Here is a 21,588-nt window from a genome sequence, read left to right as displayed (position 1 = left end):
ATTTCAAAAAGGTCATCGTAAAGATAGCAAGGTCTGCTACAATGGCGAGTCTCTACAAGAACGAGCTAAAACCTGAGCACCAACTGGTTTTTTAATTCGTCAGCAAAGCTCTAACGCTACTATCACAGACCTGGTCCTCATGAAAGCTCTAATATCGTTTGAACCAATCAACCTGTCAGCTATCATGACTGAGCGGATGATAAAAGTGGCAAGGACTGTGCAAGGAAAAACCGGTCTCCCCCTAGGGCTTCTTTCTCACAAAGGTGCTTATACACTTTCAAGTGAAAACTGGCACGACCTCTTTAGGGACAAAAGAGCATGTGGTCTCGCTAGCCACTTTGGAAGACTGTGGACTCACACCCAAAGCAGTGGATAGTGTCAACCCCTCCACCATCTCAATCTTGATTGAAGCTAAGGAGGCAGCCAATGCAGAGATTCAGCAGCTCAAAGCAGAAAATGCACTTTTAAAAGCGAAACTAGCTGAACGAACGGAGGCCTCAAGTTCTACTACTGAAGAAGCAACTAAAATGGACAGACTGCGGGCTGAGAGGGACAGCTAACGGTCAAAGTGAATGAATTTCGAGACCAAATGCTAAAGGACTAACAAGCTCATAATGAAAGAGTTGACAAACTCATTCAAGCCCTAAACAGTACCAAGAATCCTTCTTAGCCCCTGTCTCATTTCCCCCTCTGCTTAGATTCTGCCTTTTTTTTTTTTACCTAACATGATTGTTGGTACATTTGTATTATGAATCTATATTTTTGAGTACTGGCCATATTACTCTCTTGTTTTCTAATTTCTATTTGGGCAAATTCCATTGTATTGTGCTTTATTGTTTGCTTATTCCCACTAATTCAGCTCGTATTCGTTGCCCCTCCAGGTCTGAGTTAATATGGCTGAACTTCTTACTAACTTTCAATGCTTTTTGATAATGCCAAAAGGGGAAAGATGAGTAGTTGATGAATAGGTAATGGATGAATCGGAGAAATGATGATAGGTGATGGATGAATAGGAGAAATGCTGAACAAAAAAACTAGAAGATTGATATGTACTGATAATATGGCGATCTGGTATTCCAGTTGGAAATTTTTGTTGTTGCTAACATGTTGCGGGTGCCTTGAAAATGATGGTCTGCTTCGCAGGGGGGACAAGTGGGAAGCTGGTTCTCAAGGGGAACATCATCTATAAGTTTGTCATCATCAAAAAGGGAAATTGATAAATCCAAGTGCTTTTTGTTTTGATGATTGTCAAACTGATTCAGAACTAGATAGAGACTGGTCTGTGATCTTCTCCCTGTGTACCATGCACCATCAGCTGAGACAGTTGTAAAGCCGAGCTACACACAAGTACAACAGTGAGTTAGCCTATGCTTTAGGTCAAACAATTAAATGAGTGATCTCTATCCATCCCACATGCTTCCCACTATATATACAACATGTTGCAACATATTGTGTAACACTTGGAAAACCTAAAAATCACCCAAAAGGTGCAGCCGTCGTAAGACTCTCCAAGTGTTCAACAAAGACAATCTCAAACTAAAGGACCTGATTCCAGCACTGAAGATGTTTTAGTCTCCTAGTTTGTTCTAAGCTTTGTGTTTCATGTGCTTTTACTTGTAAACCTACTCTTCTCTTATAAGAAGTTGTTGTAGGTATTTCAAATTCTTAGTAGTTGTCAGGCAGTTTACCTTTCAATCTATTAAGTGGTACCCTTGGCTAATGTTAGCCTAAGGTGTATTACTTGGGTCCATCTAAGAGGTAGTCGACCTTAGTTTCTTTGGCTAGAGTTAGTCAAGTACAGACATTTGCAATCGGAGTATTGCAAAGGTTGAGGAACTATAAGAGTTAGTTCCTAGGTTGATACTATTGTAAGGGATTATGGGAGTTAGTTCCTAGCTTACAATAGGTTGTAATCTGAAGTTGCTCGTGTAGTGGAGTTGAAATCCTACTAGGGTAGGTCGTGATTTTTAATCCTTTGAGCAAGGAGTTTTCTACAATAAAAACAGTGTCTTCTGTACTTACTGCATTGCATAAGAGAACTGTTACTCAACCAGGTCCCTCATACATTATTTGGTGGACGCACAGCCTGCATCACTAACCTTAATCTAAGTGATTATTAATGATTCCTCCCATTAATTTGTGATTCTTTCCATGATTGCTAAGTAGTAAATTAAGTGTTTCCATGAATATGTATTTTATTAAGACATTTGAAATTGAGGATTCATTTGTGGTTAGAACTTCATGATTTTTAGGATATTGACTAATTAGACTATGGGTAAGATAAATTTTAGTCGAAATTCCAATTTTTCTCTTGAGGGCTCGGGGTTCCTTTTTTGGGTTCATTTTTGGGCTCCGGACTCAAGTATAGAAATATTAGTATCGTCGAATTTTTTCAACCCTGTAGAGTGCTAATTTGACAATGTTGAACCTGATTTTACAATGAAATTACAGTTTTGACCTTCAAGGTTTGGGAAGGGATTTTGGGTTGATTTTTTGGACTGGAATCCTTTATATGGCAATATAGGTATCGATATACTTGTATTCTTATGTAGATACCGTATTTGAACATATTGGACTTGTTTAGACGCTTAAAGGAAGTACAAATACGTGGAGTGACTCTTCGACTTCGGATTCAGGTAAGTTGAGACTTATCGGACCCTTTTATGTAGTGTTATGTGTTGGTTAGTGTAATTAAGGCGAGTAATGGGAATTGTGGGTCCCGTACTTGTGAGGTGACGAGCACTTGTAGAAGTACCGGTGTACTTGCATGGGTAACGAAAATATGAAAGAATTATGCGAAGTGACGGAGATTATGTGTTTAGCCTTCAGGCCATGAAGATAGTGGATAAATCCATTAGATTTGTATGGTTGTTCTTATTTGGGCTATGAGACCATAGTTGATTGAATACTTGTGAATATTGACTTGATTTGCATTCATCACTCTGCATCTCGCCTAAATTATGAAATGACATGTACACTATTCATGTTATGCATTTGCATAGTATACGCACATCCATTTTATACTTTCATGATTTTATTGACATGTGATTGATGAAATACGAGCAAGGGCCTTAGAGGTCGGGATATTGGATATGGTACATGGACGGAGTGATGATGATATTATAGCCTATCGGCTAGTACCCGATATGATCTGGGAGATTTGGTATTCCGGGTGGGTACATGGACCTCATGAGTCCCTCATGGATCACGTGAAGCCTACTACATGAGCGTGTGTATACCAGTACATATGGGCACTGCGCATTGCATATTACACACTTGCATTGCATACATGTCTTTGCATTCATGCCATCTATGTTTGTATGACTTGATTTCATACCCTGTGTGTCTGAATTGATGGAAAGATGGGATTTATGACTATACTTGTCTTAACAAATGAAAAGGTTGAATCTTTACGATTATACTTAAAAATGGATGAACTTATGAACAGATTGAGCAGTGAATACTTTCTTTGACTATTGAATGCTTATAAAATGTGGACTTTGAACTAACTAAGCAAGAAGAGGAGTATCGGGAGTACCAACCCTCGTCATCACTATAGTTTAGGATCATTCAACGATGTTGTTGGGTACACGTGCTTCTCATACACACTTTACACTTGTTGCACCTTTTGTGTGCAGGTTCGGATCTGGGCACGAGTAGAGATCGAGGCTGGTATATCCTTTGGAGCGTTCTCTTAGAGTTTAGGGTGAGCTGATGATGGTTCCACGGTGCTAGACTACTTCTTATCCTTACTTTATGTCTTTCAATATTTCAGACAGCATTTATGTGTTATTCAGACTTGTATTCGGATTAGTAGCTCTTGTACTTGTGACTTCCAACTTTTGGAGAGTGTTTTTTATTTAGGCATATTTCTATTTGAGTTATTGATACTATTAAGTACCTTGGGTTATACTTCCTTACTTTCTGCATCTACTTTACTTCTTTTGGACTTGTATTGATTTGGAGTTCGCCTAAGGGTTGGGTTAGTTGCTCTCGTGGCACAAATGAGATTTGGGTCGTAACAATGAGATGGTTATAGCCAAATGTGAATTTTTTTCAAAAGGTTGAATTTGAGGATGGTTTGAATGGAAAAACTCGTGTTAGACATCTTGAGGTGTCTTGAACACATTTTATGGTATTAAATGAGTAAAAGAGTGAGATATGCACCAATATAAAGTAAGAACACTGTAATACTTGTGCCAGCAACCGATGGGATAATGACTAAAATCCCCACTTCTTCATTGCATGAGATCCTCATTGCATGAGATCCCGAGAAAGTTATGTTAAATTTTTATTGAAATAACCTTTGACCGTTTATTGTCTCTTGAGGTGTTAAACGGTGTTGCTACTTTAGCATGTCATAATATCCATGAGTGATTCGGAAATGCAATGCATGCTCAGGAAAGCAATTGATTTAGAATGGATAGATTCGAGTAAAAGAGGGAAGACAATTAAAATAAGTAATTTAACTTGTATTCGCGGGTCGACCAGGGTGTTAAGTATAATCGTGGGTACAACGTTATACATGAATTCAAGTTGACCTCTTCCTAGGATGAGGGATCATATAACAAACTACTGCAGTAGCGAATGATGTATGAGGTATTGTGAGCAATAAATCTCAAGTTTGTTAGTGAATTCTTTCCACGTGGGATTCGATTCCTACGTGGAAGTCATGTACGTAGATCCAACTTTCGATTCAGTGCCAACCTTGAATAGCTATCTCTCGAGCACATGCTTAGGTTCAGCCTCAATGAGAAAATAAAATGGACCACCTAACAATGCATCTTCATAGAACAAGAACTACGAGTTCACCGCTTTCATTCTAGAGTGAGAGCAATCGTACCATTCGAGCCGATTTTTTCTCGACTCCAAATGGACAACCTTAATAGGTAAAAATCTTGATGCTCGTAGGTCGCACAAACTACTTATTTGTGTGAATTACGTGTGTTATACTTGTTTGAATCTACTCCACCTTGTACGGAGTGGGAGATGTTGAATATTGAGTCGTGGGTCACCTATGTGGACAAATCCTTCCATTTTATTGAAGATAAAAATGAGGGAGGTAATTACCAGAGAAGTTATTTCACTCCCAAAAAACTACCGTTACATTAAATAGAGGAAAAAGAGCATGATCACACACCTTCCCAAGATTTTCAGTCCAAACTACACTACATACGGTATTCAAGCCTGAATGTTATGACTTGCTTGCTAACTTTGTCGGAATCTCCCGTCTTAACGCAAGCTTCTTTTGCTCTCTTTAAACATGCAATACATCTCAATCATCTCCTAATTTCGGACAGTGCTCTCTTCCTAGATGCTCCTCTACTTAATGTAAACTTCCTTATGCCGTCAAAAAGGACCTTTGTTCATTAGATTTGGCAGCCATAAACTTCTCTTAGTTAGGTTTGATGAGGAAGGGAGAAAGAGTCAATATACTGGTCTCTACTGAGAATTTTCTTCCCTTTACATTATAGTTCTTGCGCAGTAAAAAAAATAAACCAATAAATAAAATCTTGCTGACTCCCCTTTCATTCATAGAAAAGGATGCGATCTCTGCTCAGTTCCACTACAAAATAATTTAATTTCCTATGTATATTGCTCAACCTATATACCATTGTCTTATTAAACTTTCATACAGTTTCACTCACTACCACTTTGCTTCCTACAATCTCAGAAACCATTCTACTCTTCTCTTCTCCTGTCTGCCTCATTCTTTATACGGGTCAAACAAGCTCCGACGTTGGACAATAATTGGATATCGCTTCTGCATCCTTGTTGTCGGGAAGAAAATTAATTTATCTGGTTCAGCGGGAACCCAACTGCAAATCAAATATTTTAGCACTTCAATACTATTCGTAATTTTGCGTATTTGGAAAATGAAATCTACATAGTGAGTCAAACGTACCTAAAACGAGTTATTAAGTGGTGAAGGAAAACAGATAGCTCCACTCTAGCAAGCTCATAACCAGGACAGCGCCGTGGTCCTCCGCCAAACGGTGTGAATACGTTAGGTGAGCTTGTTGATCCAGCATTACTCTGTTTACACAAATTCTGATTCACGTGAGTCATTAGGAAGGGGGGAGGTGAGGTGGATAGAGTTGTAATAGAATGAGATGGATATAGTAAAGCACCTGCCACCTCCATGGATCAAAAGAACGCGCATCTTTGAAATGCGCATGGTCTAGATGAACAGCTCGGAAAGAAGCAAAAACCTTCCAACCTTTCGGAATGGTATAACCTGAAAAAATGTCATAAATTAACTCCAACCATTTAGTACCAAATATCGGTCATATCTTGTCGTGCATTAAGTAAGTAGACATAGTAATCAAACTAATCATATGCCTGGATGACCCCAAAATTAATGACATTAAATGAGAACATGCTATTGATTGTTAGGGGTTTTACTTTTCACATGTAAGCTTACAAAGTGTTGCAGTCAGACATGTTACACACATATGGAGAGGGAAATCTCCCCTTAAATCACGAACAAAGTGATGGGCATCTTACCTTTGATATTTATGTCAGTCATGGCTCTCCTGAAAACTCCGCTAATTATGTTAGCAATTCGCAGAGTTTCATTAACAACCTGAACATGGAAGCATAGACACATATGTCATGAGAGCATAATAGATTATAAAACTTGAGTTAATAATATGTCTATTGATGCAATGCACTTACACATTGAGTGAAGGGCATTGACTTGTAGTCTTCCCACTGTAAGGACTCAACTTCACCTTTTCTTAACCTGATCTCCTCGTGCTCTTCCTACCGAAACAAGTTCAAGTTCAATTATAATCAATAATTCATCTTCGCTTAATTCCTGGCTAATGATTGTAAAAAGTATAGTTCTTGACTAATGATCGTGTTAAAAAGATTTTTTTCTCTATAGACAAAATATGATCTAGTCTCATGATCAATAATTGTCTTCTTTTCCCTTGTAAACCTAATTCAATAAAATTCACTTGGAGTAAAATGTTTGAATAAATTATATTGAAGTTTAGTTGATAGGTAAGTGCCTTAAATAATGCAAAAATGTAAATTAATGAACACTGAAGTATCCAACCAAATTAGAATTACAGAAAGCAACGAAGAGAGTTATTGGGATGAGGTTGGATATGTGGCTGTCATTAAATCAGAGCAGCAATGAGCATGAGCAGGCAATAGACTCAACCCTCCTAAGAAATTCGGAATCAGATTGAAAACTCTGCTACGTAAGAATTTACGGGTTGGGATCCCCTCCAGTACTCTTCTGTCCAGTATTGCTCAATGGAATGGTCGGATGTTGCCACGTGTACAAAATACTTTTAAGGGCTAAGATTTGCTTGACATTTCAACACCTATTTGTGTTACTTTAAACTCAAAACAGATTTTCCTTTAACACCTATTTGTGTTACTTTAAACTCAAAACAGATTTTCCTTTCTGGACTTCGATTGCCGTGAACTTCGACGCCGGAAGCACAAATACTTATTCCTATTAATCTAAACATGAATCTAACTTATTCCAAACCATTAATCTAACTTATTTCAAGATTCCATTTTGAAACATCTGAGTTGAATTTGGATTTCTTCCTCAATCTTTACAATAATATTTAATTTCATGTTTGTAGAAATTAGGTCTACATTCTAATCATGTGAAACCCGCTAAGCATGAAAGTATATACCACATATGCATTGCAAAATAATAATGTTATAACAGCAAATCTTACTTTTTAAATCTTATTTAACAATTTTGGGAAGTTTGCAGGAAACAAAAGTGCAAGCACAAGATACAAGACAAAATTTCCATAAATAGATAAAAAGGGGGTGGGTGGAGGGGATAGAAGCAAATAGAAATAGAAGGAAACAGGTAATGTTGCTCTTTTGGGAAAGGCTTATGGGTTGATGTCACCTGCGTCTAAAGTTTCAGACCGTGTAAGCTTCAGAAAGGGATTGCTTGCTTGAAAATACTAACACAAATGGGTGATGAAATGTCAAGCAAATCTTAGCCCTTTTAAGTATTTTTGACACATGGCAACATCTGACCATTCCATTGAGCAATACCGGACAGACGAGTACTGGAGGGGATCCCAACCCAGAATTTACCAACATGCTGTCTACTTTTCTCTGACTTCTAATTTACAACCCCTCGAGATCAACATACACCTTTTTCTGAAGTCTTTCCTTATTTCAACTATTTATTTATTACTATTACCTCATTCAGATTTAGTACCTATTTGACTAGATACAAAATTTAAAAAGAAAAAGAGATAACTCCCGAACATGTCATATAACATTTGTATAGTCATGTAAGCTTGTAATCTTAAACATGTCATAATATTTGTGTGGCTATAAAAAAAAAATTCTCAATGGAGGTAAAATACAACAACATATCCACAAGTTGGGATTGGAGAGGATAGGATGTATGTAGACCATACCCTACCTTACCTTTGTGGAGGTAGAATGAGAAGATTAAATTAATACTTTCAAATTTAGAAAGAAATCATTGATTTGAATAAATTAAAACAACCGGAGTATTTTTTTTTTGGTAACTATGTCTAAATTAACTAAGAAAAGAAAAGTTTATAAAAAGAATACTACAGAAACTAAAAAAGACATGGGTAACAATTTTTGAGAAAAGGTCATAAATAATCCCTTATCTATGGGAGTAGGTCTAAAATGATCCCTTAACTATACACTTACCGGTTTTAGTCCTTTAACTATCCAAAAACTTATCAAATTTGGTCTCCGTCTATTTTTTTTATACAAACAACGTACAAACTCATAAACCTTCGTGAGATTAATCGTTAAATCATTCCTCAGACCTATATTTCTCTCTCCCTGCTTCTTTTTCCTCAAGTTCCTCTTGTTAAAAAAAAAAAAAAAAAAAAGAGCATTCTGGGATTGATGTCGCTCTCGAGTCTCTAAAATTCGAAAAGACACTCAGGCACAAAATTTCTGTAACCACTCGTCTCAAACACTACTAAAAAACTGGTAAAAACCGACGGATTGCGTCGATTATTTTTTTCACAAAAATGCCCGAAAAAATATAATTATTTTCTAAAATAAACCGATGGAGTCCATCGGTTTTTATTTTTATTTTTTTTATAAAAAAACCGACGGAGACGGACTCCGTCGATTTTTAGAGCGAAAAAACAGTATAAATTAAATCAATGTAAGTATATGACCAAAAAATATCAGTGGTCTAGTGGTAAAGCCCTTTAATGCAAAAAAAAAAAAAAAAAAAAAAAAAAAAAAAAAAAAAAACCCTTTAATGCCAAGGAACATACCCGGGTTCGATTCCAAGTTCCTACATTTCATTCTTTAATTTTCAAAAAAAAAAAAAACCGACGTGAGACCGTCGATTTTTTTTAATTTTTTTTTTTTAACAAAACCGACGGACTGGGTCGATTTTAACCTACGTAATCCGTCGGTTACGAAAAGCGAGAGAGAACTTGAGGAAAAACGTTGAGGTTAAAGAATGAACTTAAGGAAAAAAAAACAGGGAGAAAGAAAGGGAGAAAGAAATATAGGTCTGAGGAATGGTTTAAAGATTAATCTCACGAAGGTTTATGAGTTTGTACGCTGTTTGTATAAAAAGAATAGACGGAGACCAAATTTTATAAGTTTTTGGATAGTTAAATGACTAAAAACGATAAGTGTATAGTTAAGAGACCATTTTAGACCTACCCACATAGATAAGGAACTATTTATGGCCTTTTCTAAAAAAAAACGTGAGACCGTCGATTTTTTTTAATTTTTTTTTTTTTAACAAAACCGACGGACTGGGTCGGTTTTTTGTCGATTTTAACCTACGTAGTCCGTCGGTTACGAAAAGCGAGAGAGAACTTGAGGAAAAAAGTTGAGGTTAAAGAATGAACTTAAGGAAAAAGAAGCAGGGAGAAAGAAATATAGGTCTGAGGAATGGTTTAAAGATTAATCTCACGAACGTTTATGAGTTTGTACGCTGTTTGTATAAAAAAAAATAGACGGAGACCAAATTTGATAAGTTTTTGGATAGTTAAAGGACTAAAAACGATAAGTGTATAGTTAAGAGACCATTTTAGACCTATAAGGGACTATTTATGGCCTTTTCTCAACAATTTTTCCATTAGCTCAAATATTAAACAGAAAATAAAAAGACAAGTATAGGCGTGCAGAAAGTTTTGCTCATTTTGTCCAGCGGTTGTACCCCCAGTTATATCCGGTTTTCCCCTTTATTCGACAGACCATAGTCTGCTCTTCTTTGACTGTATTCTCCCCTTTACTTTTACCGCCTAACTTTTGACTATATGTCACATGTCTAACTATAGCCTCCAAAGAAAAATTAACATCAACATTCATACATTTTTTCTACTATAACTTCTTTATATATATATATATATATATATATATATATATATATATTAAATATTGTAGTTATAAAAGCTGTAATTAATGTATAGTGCTTTTTATATAGTTTTAATCATGCAAGTATTATTTTAAGAAGATTAAAGAATCGATGTCTGAATTAAACAAATTAAAAAGTTTTACCCACATGTTATGAAATCTTTCATTCTGTGAGTATTTTTCCAGGTTTAGTCCATTCCGAATAACTTGACTTCATTCCCATTTAAAAATTCAAATACAAATGAATACTGCTTTTATTACTTCAAAATTTTAATATTTTATTAATAAATTATTTCTACTTTTATATTCGTGACTATTATTCCAAAGACACTTCTTGTCAAGCTTGATTAAATAATCTACTGAAAATTTATTTTTAATAGGGAAAAGGTGCAAATATACTTCTCAACTTTGCGATTTAGAGCAGATATACCCCAATTATAAAAATGATGTAAATATACCCCCACTGTTATAAAATGATGCAAATATACCCTTTTTGCTGACGATTTTTTTTTTAAATCATTTAATTGAAAAAATACCCGTGGCTTTAAAAAAATGTCTATCCTTTTTTTTTTTTTTTTGGTAGACATATTTTTCTTAAGCTACATGATAACTTTTTCCTCGTGGGTCGGGTCTTTTTCGTATAAAAAAATGGGTAAACTTTTTTTTTTTAAGCCATAGAGATATTTTTTTAAGTGAATCAAACCCAACAGAAAAAAATTTACCATGTGTCGTTAGAAAAATATATCTACTAAAAAAAAAAGAGTAAGACTTTTTTTAAAGCCACATGACATTTTTTTAATTAAAAAATAAGCTTAAATGATGTTAAAAACAATTCCCGTTAGCGAAACGAGTATATTTGCACTATTGTTTAAGGGCACGTGTATATTTGCACCATTTTGTAACGGTAAGTATATATATACACCACTTTTTAATTAAGGATATATCTGCTCTAAATCGTAAAATTGAGGGGTATATTTGCCCGTCGCCCGTTGCCCTTTGCCCTTTTTAATAGTTGAGCATGTTGACGTGAGTACACATAACCGGGATAGAAGAAGTATCTTAATTTACAAGAGCGTCTTGCTTCTGCACCAATAATTAAAGGCACAAACCTTGACTTTAATGTTATGCTCCATTGACCAAATCAAATTGAATAAAGGTAAGAAGAAATATGGGTCCATTTAAACATAAATAAACATGAATAAAAATGAAAACTAAATGAATAAAGATCTCGAGGAAAGGGATTAGGGCTACTTATAAGCTTGCGAGGGTCCATGTTTGATACATCCTTTTGCCCATATTTATTATCCATGTTATCTTTTTTGTGCCAAATAATACCAACAATTACCAAATAAAATATACTCACAAAGTTAAATAAAGTAATGGCCATTTGATAATCCTAGAATGGGTATTGGATTCAATGTGGTATGTGGTACGAACTTGGATGCACGTGTGATGTTGATACCACAGAGAGTCTAGAGACACATGGGGCTACCGAACAATCGTTTTCTTGAGTACCAATTGCCAATTTCTCTACTTTGTCGGCCACAAAGACCATTTTATGAATGATATGCATTTTTTAGGTTTAGTTATTCCAAATTAGATACTAAGCCTTTTGTTCTTATAAAAATAAGATACAAGATTTGTGCATCTCTTTTTGAATTTAACTAAAACGAATAGGGAATAGTTCCAACTGAAACATCTTAAATGTGTGTGTATCAAGGAACATCGCGTACGACAGAAGCCTTTTTTTTTTTTTTTTGGAGACAATACTGAAAGCAAGTGAATATATTGAATGAAACGACTAGGAAATTGGAATAACTTTAGAATGGAGATATGCTTTAGAATTCATAAGTAGTTTACATAGGAGTAACAGAAAGTTACAAAAAGTGGCATATTTTTGTTTCTCGAGTACTGAAGTGTGGCAAAATAAAGTATTATAGTACGTAAATCAAAGGCTTTGGTTCTAAGGGTGGTTACCATTTTCGAAAAGAATATGTGGACTTAAAATTTCGGCACAAAATATTCCTTGATTTGTAGTTGTACTGTGGAAATTGATGCTATTTTTTTAGTTTTAGGCAGCGGATGGGGCAAAATGAGTGGAGATCCTCCATTATTTGCTTGGATGAGAATTTAGATGAGCAGATAATTCATCTATTGAAGAAGAAAAACAGGACAAACATGTGGGTAGCAACTTTAGGGTCCACTAAAAGTCTATCATTGATTTAATTAATAATACTCTCTACATTCTGCTCGTAATAACATTCTCTTATATACTGAAAAAATCACAATCATATATTTAAAATCATAAAATTCTAATAAACATATTTTTGACATATTTTATTTGTTTTTCCACTTATGAGTCGCAATATAGTCTTTTCATTCTCTTAATTAAATATTCAATTAAATACATCATATAAAAATAGAACGAATTGAGTAATATACTCTCGGTTTCAAGTTCTGTGGCACTGTTTAATAAAGCACAATTTTTTTTTTAAGTTTGAAACTTATGATCGAAAATAAATCTTCAACAATCTGCCTAAAAATTATTATCTCATTAAAATAAAATAAAATTTTAAAATTAATTGTTTCAACAAAAACAACAAAGTGTCACTGCTGAAAACATCTCGATTTTTCACGCATTTCCCACTGAAAAATGTTCAATTGCTATTTTTCACTGAATTTTACGCGGAAAAAGTAGGAAGATTTCCCGCGTTTCAATGGAACATATTTTTCACCATGCGTTTTTCTTGTGAAATCATATTTTATAGCATCAATTTCCCACTGAATGTCGGTGGATAAAATCTTTGTTTCTAGCAGTGTATAGTCTTACAAGTGAGGTCCTGCGAGGGTAAGAAGTACGCAAACCTTATTCCTATCTTTGTGGGTTAGAGTGACTGCTTTGTGGGGGTAGAAAATATTGTTTTGAATAGATCCTCCACTCAACATAAAAGTATGAATGATAATAAAAGGGACAACAAATTGCAAGACACAAAACAAATGCATCACAAAAAGTAATATTCCCTTTGTTTCAATTTATGTGAATCAATTTCCTTTTTAGTCCGTGTCAAAATGAATGACCTCTTTCGTAATTTGGAAACAAATTCACTTTATGAAATGATTTACTGTCACACAAATATTCAAGACTTATTTTGAACCACAAGTTTTAAAAGTCAACACTTTTTCTTAAATATCGCACTCAGTCAAATGGATTCACATAAATTGAAACGGAGGGAATATAAAAAAGTGATTGAACTAAAACTAAAATGAGAAGTGTGTTTAGATAAATTGGAAACATTAGTAAAATAAAATGAAAAAGAGAAAAAGTTACTAACCTTGAGGTGGGAGAGAGCATGGGGTGTCTCAGTGAGGAACTTGACAGCAAGGGTCATGATGGTAGAGGTTGTATCATAGCCAGCCACTAGCAATGCCAGCATAAAATCCACTATTTCCTCATCTGAAAATCCTCCTCCTTCAACCCCATCTCCTTCAAACAACGCTTCCAACATATCATTCTTTCTCTCTCCTCCTCCTCTCTCTTTCCTCCTCTCTCTTACCACTAATCCCAACGCCTCAGCCACCTTCCTTCGAGCCTGAAATAATATATACGTTTTTACGTGAACAAACCATTAATAACGAGCTAGGTAGTGATTAATTTATTAATTCTCCAATACATAGTTACATACTTGAATTGCCTTGCGGTAGGTGGAAGAAAAAATAGGCAAAGGAATACTGAAGAATCCTTCAATGACAAGCATGTACTCTTTCATGAGCTTTTCTGTCCACTCGCATGGATCAAAACTCATCAGCTGCTTCACTGTTAGATTAAACGTTATCTGCACATATAAAATTAATTTAATTAAAGAGAATACTATTGTATACATCTCATCAAAAAAGAGACTTATGGAACCTTCTAACTTTGCAAGAAAACAAAAGGTATCAAAGACCCATAAAGTAAGGAGAATGATAACATCACATTCTTTCAATGGACATGCACATGTGGTTTATGATAATTACAACCACATACGGCCATCTTTACTTATTACATTCCTATATGTCTACACACTCCCCTCTTGCTCCATTGATATACACTAAAGTTGTGATACCCCACCACCAACCTTGGAAATCTGACTCATCTATCCCTTTTTTATTCTCTGATCCATCAAAACTCAAAAGCCCCTTTTGCTAGCATGCGCCGCTTACTCCCTTGATCGCTGCAAACTCATTACAAATTACTAACCTCCGTTTTAATGTGTTTGTTTGATTTTGACTCGGCATAAATTAAGAATGTAAAAGATGATTTTTGAATTTTGTGATCTTAAATTTAAGATACCGTAGAATGTACTCAAATGCCTTTTACCTTAGTGTCTTAAACATGTTACATAAAAAGTTAGAATTGGTAGGGAAAAAAATTCTATTTTTTAAAATAAAAGTAACACAAAACACTTAGTAATTAACAGCTTAATCAAAAAGAGTATTTCCCTGAAGTACTCCTTTTTTTTTCCTTGAATTGGGCATTTTTTATTTATTGAGTAATTAAAGGTAGAATTTTAAAAAATTAATGTGTTCTGAATTGAAAAAAAATTAATGTGTTTTTTGATTGTACAAATGTTTTATAGGACGAGGAAAGAGATTATTACCTTCTTGGCCTCCTCCATGAGGAAGACACGACCGGTCCAGGAATCCAAATTAAGCCTAACCAACCTATCTATGTCGGCCAACAGATGGTCTTTAAGGATGGAAGAATTAGCAAAACTCATAGTTAAAGAATGCATTCTCTTATGAAGTGTTCCTCTCATGAGCAACAGAGAATACCTCCCTAGCAAATTCTGTATCGAACCAGGATAACTTGATTCAAAAAGCCGGCCTTCATTCTGCAAAATAAACCGGTTCGTCTCCGGGTCAGCAGAGAAGACCGTCGGTTCACCGAAAACATGGGTTGTGAAAATGTTTCCATATTTAGAAACACGGTCATCAATGAAGGGTTCAGGGTTTTCAGTCTTGTACGCAGAGATTAACTGAAGGGTCTCTCCTATAAAGGGAAGGCCAAGGGTACCCGGTGGGAGTCGGGTTTTACGGCGGCGAAGATGAGCCGCCGTTACGGCACGGAGGAGAAGAAAGGTGAAAACAGAGAGGAAAAGATAGATAAAGAGATTATTGATGGTGTCCATATTTATGTTAATTGTCTTTCACATAGAGTTGTAGTAGTATAGAAAACGGTTTGTGGGTGCCTTCTTATGTAGTACTAGTGACAAGGGTGAAAAGATGGAAAATTAGTAAATAGAACAAGAAATGGTAAATCTATTAATGGGGAAGATGAGAGAGAGAATCTACCATGAAATCTAGGGGAAGAAAGAGAAGGTGCAGGGGGCAGCAAAGTTGGGGATGGCAACAAATTTATTATAGCGTGGAATCCGCGGCTTTTGATGCCAAAAAAAAAAAAAAAAGTTGAATCCAACAAAAAAAATTATAAGTTTCACCCACGAATTTAGTGCGTGAAAGTATCAAACTGCAAAAGTACAAGTTTGACCTTTCACGCACGAAATTCGTGCGTGAAGGAGGCAACAAAAAGTCACCCCCTCCTTCCCCATCAGAGACCCGAACCTTTCACTTCCACAAATGCCCCGCCATTAACGCCCCATTTCAGTGGTCCCCAACCCCAAAACGTCTTTTTTGTGTTGTTTTTCAACCCAAAAGTCAATATTCTTGGTATATTGAAGTGTAGGAACAAGTTTCTAAAGTTAGATTTTGGAATAGAGCGGCGCAGAGCTCATTTTGAAAACTCAAAAACACCTTCGTTCTAGGTATTTTACTACGAATTTTTTATTACATTGCTAAATATATTATTACCTTAGGTATGGGGGGAGTGATCTGTGATGGATCGCGCATTTTTTTTTTTGTGCATTTTTGGGCAGTCCGCACCAACCACTGCGACTGCCCCTTTTTTTAAAATTTGTTTATCTATTGTTAATTAGCTAATTATTTATTAATTGTTTATTTAGTATTTGTTAATTGTTCGATTAGCGACTTAAGTATTTATTAATTGTTAGACTAGCTATTTCAATTGTTAGACTAGCTAATTATTTATTTAGTTTTTGTTAAGTCAATTGTTATTTGTTAATAATTTCTTAATTGTTTCATTAGTTAAGTAATTGTTTATTTGTTAAATATACGATAATAATTTATTAATTTTTTGGTTAGTTACTTAATTGTTTATTTATTAAATATATGATAATAACTTGTTAATTATTTGATTAGTTAGTTAATTGTTTATTTATTAATTATTTATATTAATTGTTTGCTAACTAATTGTTAATTATTTGACTTATAAATTTTTAATCTTTATATTTTAGGATTGAAAACCCTTAGTTTAGGATTCATAACCCGTAGCTTAGAATTGAATACCCTTAATATAATTTTCGATAAAAGATTACATAACTAATATTACTTGTTAATGATTGATTTAAAATACGTAAAACAGATGGGTCACCACAATCCTTAATAAAATTTTCAATAAAAGATTACATAATTAATACTACTTGTTAATGATTGATTTAAAATGCGTAAAACAGATGGATCACCACCCTCTTGATCTGGGGCCCTTCGACCGAGAGTTACTGTATCTTCAGCCCGAGCATAGGTCGCAACATATATGGACATCCGACCTGCAGCTTGAGGCTCAGGTCCGTACCCGGTTAGGGGACTCAGCATGGGAGATCTTAGCTTCTCACCCCCCACATCCTCGTGTTCTGGATATACTACGTCGGGGCGGTATCTACCGGTGCGTCAAAGTTGGTCGGGTACAGGACGATAGGTCACTAGTGACGGCATTGATTGAGAGGTGGCGACCGGAGACGCACACATTTCATCTCCGCACCGGTGAGGCTACCATTACCCTTCAGGATGTGGAGGTCATTTCTGGGCTACAGGTTGATGGACGCCCATTGTATATTGAGGAGCCTCCTGTGCTGCCGCCTTACCGGGATGAGTTGACTAGGCTCACTGGTTTCACGGCTCTGGATGGTCATATTTCCGGCCAAAGTCGGCTTTTGTTGTCGGCCCTTTATGCTCACTTGTGCCTCACAGACATGCAACATCCGATTGGAGAGGACATGCCTCAGTCTGATGTTGACTGACGTGCGCGTCTATACCTACTCATCATATTCGGGGTCATCCTGTTCCCGAACACTTAGGGTTCGTATGTGAGATTGAGGTATCTTCGGTATATCGACGATCTCGCTGAGATAGGATATTCTAGTTGGGGCGTTGCTGGGCTGGGCTACATGTATCGAGGATTCTGCCAATGTTCTATGGGCACAAGGGTAGAGGTCTCTGCATTTTGCTCGCTCCTTCAGGTAATATATTTAAGTATGTGTAATTAAACACAAAATATATTTTTTTAAAACGACGACTGATAAAATATTTTTTAAATGACTATATCAGATATGGGTGTGGACTAGGTTGAGACCTTTTCAGCCCATACCAGCTCACCCTCCCGTTGACTATCTTACTGTGCCGATGACATACGCGCGGAGATGGTCGCGAGGCGTACGCCGACATGCGGAGACGCACCACAGTCTTCTCCCGTTTAGGGATCAGCTAGACCACATAGCTACTATTTTAGTCTTTTATTGTTAACTAGTTCAATTCTTTTTACAGGCTTTTATATGGACGCCGTATGATCATATTTTGGATGAGCTGCCGGCGCTTTGTAGAGCTAGTCAGCACATGTGGATGTCGCGGTGTCCATTGATACATATGGATATCGTTGAGTATCACGCGCCCGACCGCGTGTTACGGCAGTTTGGGTATGTACAGAATATACTCGCAGCTACGGATTGGGAGCATGACCACTCTGTGAGGGACGAGCGTGCGGGCGTCGATGATGCATGGCGACTCCATATGCAGCCACAGGTCCAGAGTTGGGATGTGAGGATGACGAGCCTAGCGGTGGTCAGACATGACACTCAGATCCATGTGTATATGGAGTGGTACATGCGGATCACTCGCATCATTATTGGCAACCCCTCTAGGCGTCGTTCAGATGGCCTGGGATATGTAGCTCTCGCAGGAGCGTACGAGGCGTTGGTAAGTTTTATTATTCTTAAACTTAAACCATCGTCTTATGTACTACTTTACAAATTTATTCAATTGTTAATATTTGCAAACATATGCAGGTACAGACCGTTTAGACGATGTGCTATGAGAGCACTACCGGTACGGAGGCCCCCGAGACAGCGAAGTATGCAGCACGGATGATTGAGCTTGCCGAGACTGGTATAAGACAGGCATATGATTTTGAGCGTCTCCATGAGCGTGTTCCCGATGCCCCACCTGGGGCAGCAGGTGGTCGTGGTCGCCGAGGAGCTGGTGGCCGTCGCAGAGGTGGTAGGGCTGGCAGAGGTGATGAGGCTCCGTCGGCTTCAGAGATCCCGCCGAGTTCTTACAGGCCGGCGACTACAGATATCCCATCGACTTCTCGTTCCCGGCCGTCGACTTCACAGACACCTCTGTATACGCCGGACCCTTTTTCAGATTATGTGCCCTGGCCTTCATTTCCACATCCACCTGTTCGTGATCCACAGGGTGAGTGGCTGGTTCGTGATCTACAGGGTGGCCTACAGTATGTACAGATTAAGAGGAGGAAGGGGGATGGAGGTGATGGTGGTGGTGGTGGGGTTAGCCTTAGGCCTAGCAGAACTCTAAAGGCTCCCACTTGTGGGACCTGAGATTGTGAATGTTGTAACTAAAGTGTACATTTTATGTTATTATTTTCTTAATGATAATTAGTTATCTTAATAATAACTCGTGCGACGTATGGAAAAAATGTGATTTAAATAGGTTTAAAAAAAAAAGCTCTTTCACGCACGGAATCTGTGCGTGAAAGTGCAAAAACTTATACTACCTTTCACACACTAATTTCGTGCGTGAAAAGGTCTTCTCCACCTGTGACAATTTCAGGAATGTATGACACATAAAGGCTTGATATGACAATACATTGCTGCATTATTTGACCGTTTTAATACGACTTGTATTGCGCACCATTTTAATACGCAATGTAAGTGTTGATTTGACAATACACCACGCATGACAATTTCAGGAATCTATGACACATAAAGACTTGATTTGACAATACATTGCTGCATCATTTGACCATTTTAATACGACTTGTATTGCACACCATTTTAATGCGCAATGTAAGTGTTGATTTGACAACACACCACGCATGACAATTTCAGGAATCTATGACACATAAAGGCTTGATTTGACAATACATTACTGCATTATTTGACCGTTTTAATACGACTTGTATTGCGCACCATTTTAATGCGCAATGTAAGTGTTGATTTGATAACACACCACACATGACAATTTCAGATATCTATTTAACTTGAAGGCTTGACGAGTGAAAAACTCATCAATTTCATAAGTCTAAGTCTTACAAGTCATTCAAAAAAAAAAATCAAACTTCATAGAAAAAATGTCTCAAAATGCTTCAACTGTTAGGGTTTCACTATTTTGAGATAGAGATATCGTCGAGGACATTTACTCCATTCGTTATAGCATCAAACCAAAAGCCCATGTTAAATTTCCAACAACTTTAAATTATGAAACACTAGTCAGTTACATGCACAAAAGAATGAAAACTACACCCACTGAGTTTGGAATCTCACTAACTGGCAGATATCCACAAACAATATTAAACGGTGTAGTACGTTATGGCATGCACAATATCAACAATGATTAATCTTTGAGTGATTATTTGGGATCGCCGGAAGAATATCGTGATTTAGTATCCATTAATGTTCTTGAGATGTATGTTGAAAAGATACCTCGAGAAGAAATCCCTCAAGTCCAGCCTATTCATGGTAACACTTATGGGGACTTTAGTTCTTATGGAGATATTTTGAGTGGTCAAGTGCCGCTGGAAAATCTAAGCCAGCAATTTTGTTACACCTCGGAAAAATTTTCGTTCTTGCACAGTGAATAGACTGATGAAGGGTACGACGTTGTGATGTTTTGATAAGTAAGAAATAACATTTCATGATTCTAAATGAGATTTCAAAGACATTCGAAGTAAGAGAAGAAAGTTTGCCAAGAAAGACAAGGTATACGTTATGTATTAAGAAGGATTTATGAGTAACGAATTAATGATGTTTTGGAGAAGAGCTATAACGTCCCTTAGATTGTTAATGAGGTGTTAAACAAGTGTCAAGAAGGTTTCATAAGGATTGGAGATCAAAAGAGTCAACGAGAACGAACTTCGAAAAAGGCATGAATCCTATGATATGATATTCCCTCCTTCTTCATGATTTTCCTACATATCGGGAATTATGAATCTACGTGTATAAAGAGCTTCATACGAGATAAAGAAAAGAGATACGTTACGAGTATGACTATACCGATGATGAATCTAAGTCTAGAAGTCCTAAAGCTCATGATACGATATTCCTACGAAGCTAATGACCCTTGTATGATTCCCATGATATTATTTCCTTACCTCTCCATGACTTTCTTACATCCCGGGATCTATGAGTTAAAGTTGATAAAAAGCTTCTTATGAGATAAAGATGAGAAATATGTCATGGGTACGATAATGATGAAGATAAGTTTAAGCCTAGAGATTCTAAAGTAAGATATGATGTCCATGAAGCTAATGATCCTTATTATGATCCATTGATGTTGTTCATTGAATACACTCACCTTATATGTTAATTCCTTCAAGGTGAGGCAGAATGCTTATGAATACTCCATAATGGAATCGAGGGTTCTCGACCTTATGTCACCCCGATATTGTTATAGATCATCTACAAGTTCTAATGCATGCCCTATGACAAATGTTTCGAAAGAATTACGAGTCTATGTTCATAGAGGATTTCATATGAGATAAAGGTAAGAGATATGCCATAGATGCGATGATGGTAATGATGAGCCTAACCATAGATGCGATGATGGTAATGATGAGCCTAAGTCTAGATATTATAAATTCTATCATACGATATTTATACGAAGTTCATACTACGAATATGATATGATTTTCATAGATTGTCTTTAAATTCAAATGTATGCCCTATGAAAAGTTATGATAAGCTTATGAGATGTATGTGATGACAATTCTGATGATGAGATATACCGAGCCTTGTTATGGCCGGGTACGGAAGACATGTATGTGATATTGTAGAGCCACTACGTGGCTGAATACGGATATTATCGAGCCACTACGTG

The 21,588-nt window shown here is 36.4% G+C and overlaps 1 protein-coding gene across 1 annotated transcript; it reads right to left on the bottom strand.

Annotated features, from left to right (window-relative positions):
• Nucleotides 1-5,502: 5,502 nt before the first annotated feature.
• Nucleotides 5,503-15,756, bottom strand: LOC132608956 (3beta,22alpha-dihydroxysteroid 3-dehydrogenase). The gene is made up of 8 exons (XM_060322777.1): nucleotides 15,003-15,756; nucleotides 14,049-14,198; nucleotides 13,698-13,955; nucleotides 6,679-6,765; nucleotides 6,508-6,586; nucleotides 6,132-6,238; nucleotides 5,906-6,036; nucleotides 5,503-5,819 (listed from the first exon to the last, which is right to left on the bottom strand). Exons 1-8 carry the CDS (start codon nucleotides 15,531-15,533, stop codon nucleotides 5,708-5,710), a joined length of 1,455 nt encoding a protein of 484 aa, XP_060178760.1. The 5' UTR covers nucleotides 15,534-15,756; the 3' UTR covers nucleotides 5,503-5,707.
• Between the last annotated feature and the right edge of the window lie 5,832 nt (nucleotides 15,757-21,588).

Source organism: Lycium barbarum, chromosome 9 (assembly GCF_019175385.1).
Source record: "Lycium barbarum isolate Lr01 chromosome 9, ASM1917538v2, whole genome shotgun sequence".
NCBI classification, from domain to species: domain Eukaryota; kingdom Viridiplantae; phylum Streptophyta; class Magnoliopsida; order Solanales; family Solanaceae; genus Lycium; species Lycium barbarum.
The sequence above is the reverse complement of the archived record's forward strand: the minus strand, read 5'-3'. Positions and strand labels throughout refer to the sequence as shown.

What these genes read in the sequence shown, in the direction of transcription:
- LOC132608956 (XM_060322777.1), bottom strand. Translation starts at nt 15,533, where the DNA reads ATGGACACCATCAATAATCTCTTTATCTATCTTTTCCTCTCTGTTTTC. An exon ending in GACTGACATAAATATCAAAG is followed by an intron (nt 6,239 to 6,507) that starts GTAAGATGCCCA and finishes ACATTTTTTCAG; the next exon opens with GTTATACCATTCCGAAAGGT. An exon ending in CACTTAATAACTCGTTTTAG is followed by an intron (nt 5,820 to 5,905) that starts GTACGTTTGACT and finishes TTTGATTTGCAG; the next exon opens with TTGGGTTCCCGCTGAACCAG.